This window comes from Carassius auratus, chromosome 19 (assembly GCF_003368295.1).
Source record: "Carassius auratus strain Wakin chromosome 19, ASM336829v1, whole genome shotgun sequence".
Lineage (NCBI taxonomy): Eukaryota > Metazoa > Chordata > Actinopteri > Cypriniformes > Cyprinidae > Carassius > Carassius auratus.
In genome coordinates, this window is record NC_039261.1 from 21,259,208 (window position 1) to 21,269,182 (window position 9,975).

The following is a 9,975-nucleotide window of genomic DNA, read 5'->3' on the forward strand; positions in this document are numbered from 1 at the left end:
TTTTAGTTAGCGGTCATTCATTTTTCTACCACAACTATAGGCTAATACTAGCAGATCTAATTTTTCCCCCATTTAAAATCTTTCGCATACATTTTTTACATTGTGCCATAAAATATGAGAACAAAACAGAAGACAATAAGACAGGCACTAGAAATGCATTGTTTGAGCACAGTTAGTGCATTTTATTGATTTCATCACTATGAGTTAGGATGTTTTTGACACAGTCTCGCTTTTAGACTGGGAGGATGAGCTGATCACTTTGCCATCCACCACCTCTTCCACAATGGTTACCACTTTGCGTGTTGTCGAGGATGAGCTTGAGGTTGAGGTTGAGACACTGCAGAGGTACAAACAAATAATATTACACTACAGAAATGCCAGACAGGTATCCACATCTCACTTTAATTTTGTTTATTATAATAAACCACCACTACTTATTGAAAAACAGTGACACTGCTGTCTAAATGTTATTAAGATTTTGTATTGTAGTTGTGTCTCACCTTGTAGCCTCTCCATCCAAAAGTCTCCTGTACTCTGCAATCTCCATCTCCAGTTTGGTCTTGATGTCCAGAAGGATGCTGTACTCTTGCCCTTGGCGCTCGAGATCGGCACGAAGCTGCTTCAGGTGCTCTTCCAGGCTGGTCACCTGTAACTGGTAGCTAGACAACATGGCACTGTAGCGGGCCTGTGTGTCTGCCAGAGTGCCTTCCAGCGATGCTTTCTGTTGGAGGAAGCTTAATTATTCTGTGTTCTATGAAGTATGATGGCCAGAATTAACAAGATTCATCTCTGCCTGCTTACCATGCTGAGTTGGGACTGTAGCTCGATTTGAAGACTCTGGAGTGTGCGTTTAACCTCCGTGATTTCAGATCGGGATATTTGAAGGGTTTCTGTGGTCACGGTAACTTCCTTGATAAGTTCTTCACTCTATGAGAGAAAGCAAAGCAGTCAGACCTTTTGTTGATTTATTAAAACATTGCCCTTTAAAAAGTTAAAGTAAGTTAAAATAAAAAGGGGGTTACCTTAGAATGGAACCAGGCCTCGAGTTCTTTGCGGTTCTTGGCAGCAACTCCCTCGTATTGCTCACGGATTTCATCCATGATCTTGGTCAGGTCTTCCTGTGGTGCTGCATCTACCTCTACATTGACTTGTCCGCTCATCTGGGAGCGTGCTGCCAAGAGTTCCTATAGATGCAATAAAAACCACTGAGCATTTGCCTCACATACATTTCAAGAGGAATGACTGAGTGTGGACCAACCACCAACTTACCTCCTCATGGTTCTTTTTGACGTAGAACAGCTCATCTTTTAGATACTCAACCTGCATCTCCAGATCAGATCTGGTCATTGTCAGGTCATCCAGCACTCTCCTCAGGCCAGCAATGTCTGCCTCTACAGACTGCCTCATGCTCAGCTCATTCTCATATCTGCACAAAAAAAGAATCTCATTTAAATGTTTTAGACTTTTTGCAGTTGTTGAAAATGATGTTTGTTTATGTTGCTGGTTACTTACTTGACCCTGAAGTCATCTGCAGCCAGCTTGGCATTGTCAATGCTCAAGTAGATGCCTCCATTCACACCAGTGGCATGCTGAATCTTCAGGGGCACAGATGAAAAAAAATATATATATAGAGTCAAATTTTATTCCTGAGACATCCAGTATTTTTCAGATTCTCTTTGAATTAGGAACCATGGGCTATATAGAATTGGTTAATTACTGTCTAAAGGAAGTTTAATGATTGACTTTACTATCATGTTCAATAGTTAAGTCACGCACCTTGGTCTGGAGGTCACTGATAGTTGCGTAGTAGGCGCTGTAATCTCGAGCATCAGGAGTGGCCTTGCTCTCCAGGAATTGGCGAATCTTCAGCTCAAGATCAGCATTGGCCTTCTCGAGGGAGCGCACCTTCTCTAGGTAGGACGCCAGACGGTCGTTGAGGTTTTGCATGGTGGCTTTCTCATTTGCAGTCACATCAACAGCATCAGACAGGTTGAAGCCAGCACCGAAACCAGCAGAGAAGGAACGAGAAGCAGAGGCACTGGAGATACGGACCCCGGTTCCTCCTGCTCCTCCATAGACACTACCAGCACGCATGTCTGTGACACGACCGGCTCCTCCACCAATTTTGGAAGAACTTCCTGAAGACATGTAGGTGCGGGTGGAAAAAGAAGTCATTCTGAAGAAGGCTTGTTGTCGTCCTCAACTCTGGCTGGAGAATGAGAGAGCGGATGAGTGAGGAGAAGATGACCCCTGTTCCTTTTATGTGGACAAAACTGGGAGGGACCAGATGGATTGCCTAAGGGGGTGGACCATAAAACCCTTGCCCCATTCCTCAAGGCAGCAGGTGTGGATGAAGACAGGTCTGTATGGTATGTTAGCATTTTAGAGTTTCACTTAAATTCCTCCATAATTCCTTACGTTTTGCCCTAAGCATGAAGCCATTGATTGACAGATGTATGTTTTGAGCAAACTATTTTGTTTAATGAACTAATTTATTTCTACTTTAAGTAAACTTTTAATGTTTGAATTCGGAATGCATAGTATATTGGAATGCACCAGTTCTCTGCATTGATAAAAAAAATCCATTACCTAGTGTACATGTTTTTTATGAATTCCTTTCATTATAGATTGAGAATTTAAACAATGCAGTTGTTGCCTAATGATACTGATAACTGATAACACCAAGCGATTAAAAGCAGGTTTAGCTGGTCTTAAAGTGGGTTTCGGGTAATCTGCTAACGATAATCAGGCTTGTTGTAAATAGAAAGTTTTATTCTTGTGTGTAACCAAGTTGTGTTGTTCAACTTTTAAATATTTCGAGTTTGGAGTGAATGTTATATTGAAGAGTTTAACACAGTGAATATTTATATCAATGTTTCACTCTAGAAATAAATGAATTTATTATAGAAATTATTTGTAGTTAGAAACAATTCTTGAGTGATGATTTTTAGATTTTCAGTTTTATCTAATTCTGACCCATAATACATTGAAGGTACAGAAGGCAATGTGCAGAAACTTTGTTGGGTCACTCCCGGTAAGTATGTGGTCATGCAACAAAATGTATGTTATGGCACAACACTTGCTGCAGGGGCAGTCACCCAGAACAGTGTTTCTCAAACCTGTTTCTAGAGGCACATTGTTGAATCAGGTTTTTAATGAGGAACAGTTTGAAAATAGGTATCGTTGGTCCCATAACAGTCTTTCACATGATCATTTAGAAATCATTCTAATATTCTGATTTACTATGAGTGTTGGAAACCGTTCTGCTGTCTAATATATTTGATGAATAAAAGTTTAAAAAGAACTGCATTTATTCAAAATAAAAAATAATTATAATAATATATATTCTAATAATATATTTTCTTTACTATCACTTTTTATCAATTTAACACATCCTTGCTGAATAAAAGTATTGATTTTATTTAAAAGAAGAAAGAAAAAAAATACTGACCCCAAATTACCGACCAGTAGTTTATATTGTTATTACAAAATATTTATATTTTAAAAACATAGCTTCTTTTTATTTTTATTTTTTTTGTTTACTTTTTATTCATCAAAGTATCCTAAAAAAGTATCACATGTTCTGAAAAAATATGAAGCAGCAGAACTGTTTCCAACTTTGATAATGAATCATCATATTATAATATTTCTAAAGGATCATGTGATAATGATCCTAAAATTTCAGCGTTGCATCACAGAAATAAATGATAATTTGAAGTATAATAAATTTAAAAACATTTATTTTAAATTGTAATAATATATCACAATATTACATTTTCTTCTGTATTTTTGATCAAATAAATGCAGGCTTGATGAGCAGAAGAAACTTCTTTCAAAAACATAAAAAATTGTAATTTTTCCAAACTTTTGCTCTGTGTGTGTATATATATATATATATATATATATTTATATATATATATATATATATATATAATTTTTCTCACAGGGATCCAATGGAGAGAGGCATGGACAGGTGATATGTTCCCTCTTTTTTTTCCGGTCAGGAAATGAGCTTCAGCATTTTGCACAATCTGTAACCGTGAGAGTGATGACTGATTTATTCCAGCATACAAGGCATTTATATAATAAAGCCTTAAGAAAATAAAAGCGTGAATAACGGTCTCCAAATCCAAAGCGCTTAAACTTTCTAAGTGGCTATAACTGGAAAAAGCTGGCCCTGACCACCGCATTTAGTTGTTTTTCAAACTTCAGGTCTGAATCAAATAAGATAGTAGTAGTGTTTGTTTTTTTGTTTTTGTTTTGTTTTTTTACTTAAGATGCCCCAAGAAATCACTGTGAATATGCGGTTTGGAGCCAAAAAGGATAACCTCTGTCTTGTTTTCATCCATCCATTCTTTAATGTCCTTTAAACATGCTAGCAGACACAGAATCACTACCAGAATCTAATGGTAAGTAGAGCTGGGTATCATCTGTATAGATGATAGGATTGGAGATCAACAATAAGTGTAAAATAGGAATGCTAACATAGACTGCAAATAATTAGTTTACTATTTTAAAATAACTTACAAGAAAATACAAGTTTGTGTAAATTCTAGATGGCTTAATCTCAGTAGTAGCTTACAAATAGCCTGGCTAAATTACATGTAATAAAAAATGATTTTTGATAACAGAGCTCCGGAAACGAGTTGCCTAATCTCAACATTTTCTTGTCAAAGTCCCATAATTGTGCGTTTTAGGATATATATATATATATATATATATATATATATATATATATATATATATATATATATATATATATATATATATATATATATATATATATATATATATATATGTGTGTGTGTGTGTAATGCCAGTGGTCTGGAAGCGTTATTTGTTTACTAGACCACAAGAGCGCGCGCGCCTCACGACGGTTATTTCTGAGGTAGAGTTTTCAGCGAGGTAAAACATTTGAATTAAATCACGATAAATAAATAAATATAGACCAGTTTTATTTGCGGAGACTATCTAGTGTCCGAAAATTACTGTTTTCAACTGGAATACAAGAATAACAAAAGTAAATTAGATTTTACATTTCAAAATTCTGACTTTATTCTTGCAGTTCCAAGATTATATCTCACAATTCTAATAAGAATAAACAACTCGCCATTCTCTCTTTTTCCCTCAGCTCTTCGCAAACCCCCCAATCCCCCCCCCCCCCCCCTTCAGAATGGATAAACTCACCATTTTTGAGTTACGTCGAGTTAAGCCTGAATTTGGAAAAATAAACTTTGCATTTGCAAAGGAAAAAAATCTGAATTGTCATATAAAATAAATAAATGTTATGTAAAAGTGTTAATTGTAAGGTTTGTAGGGCTAATACAATACATCATTGAATAGCAAATGTGAATATTATGTAGACCTATTGTTTAAATCAAATGTAGGCTATGCTTTAAAAGTAGAGTAATCATAGCAGTTTTCATCCAAATTATGCACATTTAAATGTCAGCGTTTAGCTTCAAATTCTCTTACCCATTTACCTCCACTTGTTCCCAGTCTTTTTCTGCAACCACTATGTGTACACAGCTGGAAGTGATGTAACTGTGACATCTACTCTGAATTGGTCTATATGATTTGTTTCACCACAAATTATATCACATAATTTTTATGCCAAAATATGGGAGTATCATGATTTTTATCACGTTAAAATACCCTGAGAAGAGAAATGTTTCATGGGATTAACTTGACTTAATCAAAAGATTGTTGTAGAGATATCCTTCCGAATTTGACTACTTTTATGCAAAAACAGAATGTTATATTAATCCAAATATGTTGGATTATGATATGTCCCTTTCACCCAGGATTTGCATTATATTAGTCATAACAATACTTATACTAATTAAAGCCATAATATTTCCGAAACGTTTAACTTTGAATCGAATTTGTGTATGAGCTAATTGTACATTGTGGCATTCACAATCAGCCTACTTGAATGTGTTTTTTTTTCTGTAATATTTAATACTTAAGTACTGATGGGTGTCATGTCTGCATTTTATATTTATTTTTGTTACTTTTTAAATGTATTGATTTATTTATTCAGAGTCCTGGTCCTAGCACTCTTGGTTTCAGGGGAGAGAAAACATTCCCTTTGTGACAACTTAGTCCTCCACATTTTCTTAAAGCTTTAACAACTATAGAACTTGTTATTCCAGTGGATTAGTTTTGTTTGACGTGTGATATGTCTCAAATCCCAACATGTCGTCATCTTTCAGTAGAAATCACCAGCTGTCAGCAGGAGTAGCTTCCCTTTAACCTTTAATGTAAACTTGAGAACAGCTGGAATTTGGCTTTTTAGTTAGCTGTCATTAATTGTATTTTTTTTTCTACCACAACTAGGTAGCAGATAAATTTTTTACTCCCATTTGAAATCTTTTGCATACATTTTTACATTGTGCCATAAAATATGACAACAAAACAGAAGACAATAAGACAGGCACTAGAAATGCATAGTTTGTGCACAGTCAGTGCAGTTTATTGATTTCATCACTATGAGTTAGGATGTTAGGATGTTAGTCTCGCTTTTAGACTGGGAGGATGAGCTGATCACTTTGCCATCCACCACCTCTTCCACAATGGTTACCACTTTGCGTGTTGTCGAGGATGAGCTTGAGGTTGAGGTTGAGACACTGCAGAGGTACAAACAAGTAATATTACACTACAGAAATGCCAGACAGGTATCCACATCTCACTTTAATTTTGTTTATTATAATAAACCACCACTGCTCGTTGAAAAACAGTGACACTACTGTCTAAATGTTATTATTCAGAGATTTGGTATTGTAGTTGTGTCTCACCTTGTAGCCTCTCCATCCAAAAGTCTCCTGTACTCTGCAATCTCCATCTCCAGTTTGGTCTTGATGTCCAGAAGGATGCTGTACTCTTGCCCTTGGCGCTCGAGATCGGCACGAAGCTGCTTCAGGTGCTCTTCCAGGCTGGTCACCTGTAACTGGTAGCTAGACAACATGGCACTGTAGCGGGCCTGTGTGTCTGCCAGAGTGCCTTCCAGAGACGCTTTCTGTTGGAGGAAGCTTAGTTATTCTGTGTTTTATGAAGTATGATGACCAAAATGAACAAGATTCATCTCTGCCTGCTTACCATGCTGAGTTGGGACTGTAGCTCGATTTGAAGACTCTGGAGTGTGCGTTTAACCTCCGTGATTTCAGATCGGGATATTTGAAGGGTTTCTGTGGTCACGGTAACTTCCTTGATAAGTTCTTCACTCTATGAGAGAAAGCAAAGCAGTCAGACATTTTGTTAATTTATTAAAACATTGCCCTTTAAAAAGTTAAAGTTAAAGTAAGTTAAAATAAAAAGGGGGTTACCTTAGAATGGAACCAGGCCTCGAGTTCTTTGCGGTTCTTGGCAGCAACTGCCTCGTATTGCTCACGGATTTCATCCATGATCTTGGTCAGGTCTTCCTGTGGTGCTGCATCTACCTCTACATTGACTTGTCCACTCATCTGGGAGCGTACTGCCAAGAGTTCCTAAAGATACAATAAAAACAACTGAGTATTTGCCTCACATACATTTCAAGAGGAATGACTGAGTGTGGACCAACCACCAACTTACCTCCTCATGGTTCTTCTTGAGGAAGATCAGCTCTTCTTTAAGACCCTCAATCTGCATCTCCAGATCAGATCTGGTCATTGTCAGCTCATCCAGCACTCTCCTCAGGCCAGCAATGTCTGCCTCTACAGACTGCCTCATGCTCAGCTCATTCTCATATCTGCATGAAAAAAGAATCTCATTTAAATGTTTTATACTTTTTGCAGTTGTTGAAAATGATGTTTGTTTATGTTGCTGGTTACTTACTTGACCCTGAAGTCATCTGCAGCCAGCTTGGCATTGTCAATGCTCAAGTAGATGCCTCCGTTCACACCAGTGGCATGCTGAATCTTCAGGAGCACAGATTGAAAAAAAAATAAAGATTAAAATTGCATTCCTGAGACATCCAGTATTTTTCACATTGTCTTTGAATTAGGAACCATGGGCTATATAGAATTGGTTAATTACTGTCTAAAGGAAGTTTAATGATTGACTTTACTATCATGTTTAATAGGTTAGTCGGGTACCTTGGTCTGGAGGTCACTGATAGTAGCGTAGTAGGCGCTGTAATCTCGAGCAGCAGGAGTGGCCTTGCTCTCCAGGAACTGGCGAATCTTCAGCTCAAGATCAGCATTGGCCTTCTCGAGGGAGTGCACCTTCTCCAGGTAGGAGGCCAGACGGTCGTTGAGGTTTTGCATGGTGGCTTTCTCATTTGCAGTCACATCAACAGCATCAGACAGGTTGAAGCCAGCACCGAAACCAGCACCACCACCAGCAGAGAAGGAACGAGAAGCAGAGGCACTGGAGATACGGACCCCGGTTCCTCCTGCTCCTCCATAGACACTACCAGCACGCATGTCTGTGACACGACCGGCTCCTCCACCAAATTTGGAAGAACTTCCTGAAGACATGTAGGTGCGGGTGGAAAAAGAAGTCATTTTGAAGAAGGCTTGTTGTCGTCCTCAACTCTGGAGAATGAGAGAGCGGATGAGTGAGGAGAAGATGACCCCTGTTCCTTTTATGTGGACAAAACCGGGAGGGTCCAGATGGATTGCCTAAGGGGGTGGGCCATAAAACCCTTGCCCCATTCCTCAAGGCAGCAGGTGTGGCTGAAGACAGGTCTGTATGGTATGTTAGCATTTTAGAGTTTCACTTAAATTCCTCCATAATTCCTTACGTTTTGCCCTAAGCATGAAGCCATTGACAGAGATATATATTTTTATAACAAACTATTTTGTTTAATTACTAATTTCTTTAATTAATCTTTTAATTTTTCATTAGGATTGCATGGTATATTGGCCATAATATCCTATCAGTCTCGTAAGTAAAAATGTAATAGTATATTTTATTAAATATATATATATATATATATATATATATATATTATTATTTTTTTTTTTTTTTTTTTTGTGTTGGACACATACATTTTATTATTCTTTGTTATGTTCTTTGCTCTACATAGAGGTGTCTATCATTTCTTTTCTCCAGTCGTTCATAATAGACCAATTTTAAATTTGGGGGTTAAAAAAAGTTTTTTTTTTCTGAACTGAAAAGCAGTTTTCCACTACTCATGTTAGCTGGTGACACATAAATCTTATACAAATGTGGATGTCCAAGATGAGTATTTTTTGTATGTGTAATAATATAAATTACCAGTTCCTTGCATTGATTAAAAATCCATTTCCTAGTTTACGTATGTTTTATATACATTTTTATTTTTTACAGATTGAGAATTTAAACAATGCAGTTGTTGCCTAATACTGTTGCATCAAAACGAGCTATATTAAACACCAAGAGATCAAAAGCAGGTTTAGCTGGTCTGAAAGTGTGTTTCGGGTGATCTGCTAATGATAATCAGGCTTGTTGCAAATAGAAAGTTTTATTCTTTTGTGTAACCAAGTTGTGTTTTTCAACTTTTAAATATTTCGAGTTTGGAGTGATATTAGAGTTATATTGAAGAGCTTAACACAGTGAATATTTATATCAATGTTTCACTCTAGAAATAATCAAATTTATTCTAGAAATTATTTATAGCTAGAAAAAATTATTGGGTGATGATTTTCAGATTTTGCGTTCAGTTTTAACTAATTATGACCCATATTACATTGAAGTTACGAGAGGCAACGTGCAAAAACTTTGTTGGGTCCCTCACGGTAAGTATGTGGTCATGCAACAAAATGTATGTTACGGCACAACACTTGCTGCAGGGGCAGTCACCCAGAGCAGTGTTTCTCAAACCTGTTTCTAGAGACATATTGTTGAATCAGGTTTTTAATGAGGAAAAGTTTGAAAATAGGTATTGTTGGTGCTGGCCTAGAGCTAAAGGTTGTGTCTTTTGCTCAGGGCCACACAGGTGATGACCATTTAAGGTTTGACCCTGCAACCTTTACCAGCCTAATCAGGATGGGGAAGAAAAAGGGATTTAAA

At 37.1% G+C, this 9,975-nt stretch overlaps 2 protein-coding genes across 2 annotated transcripts; both read right to left on the reverse strand.

The window, feature by feature from the left end:
- Positions 1 to 154: 154 nt before the first annotated feature.
- Positions 155 to 2,244, reverse strand: LOC113119809 (keratin, type I cytoskeletal 50 kDa-like). Its single transcript, XM_026289476.1, has 7 exons — positions 1,777 to 2,244; positions 1,513 to 1,595; positions 1,270 to 1,426; positions 1,023 to 1,184; positions 802 to 927; positions 501 to 721; positions 155 to 337 (listed from the first exon to the last, which is right to left on the reverse strand). Exons 1-7 carry the CDS (start codon positions 2,173 to 2,175, stop codon positions 205 to 207), a joined length of 1,281 nt encoding a protein of 426 aa, XP_026145261.1. The 5' UTR covers positions 2,176 to 2,244; the 3' UTR covers positions 155 to 204.
- Positions 2,245 to 6,446: 4,202 nt separating this feature from the next.
- LOC113119807 (keratin, type I cytoskeletal 50 kDa-like) lies at positions 6,447 to 8,551 on the reverse strand. Its single transcript, XM_026289475.1, has 7 exons — positions 8,076 to 8,551; positions 7,816 to 7,898; positions 7,573 to 7,729; positions 7,326 to 7,487; positions 7,099 to 7,224; positions 6,798 to 7,018; positions 6,447 to 6,629 (listed from the first exon to the last, which is right to left on the reverse strand). The coding sequence occupies exons 1-7, from the start codon at positions 8,484 to 8,486 to the stop codon at positions 6,497 to 6,499; spliced, it is 1,293 nt and encodes a 430-aa protein (XP_026145260.1). The 5' UTR covers positions 8,487 to 8,551; the 3' UTR covers positions 6,447 to 6,496.
- Positions 8,552 to 9,975: the final 1,424 nt, after the last annotated feature.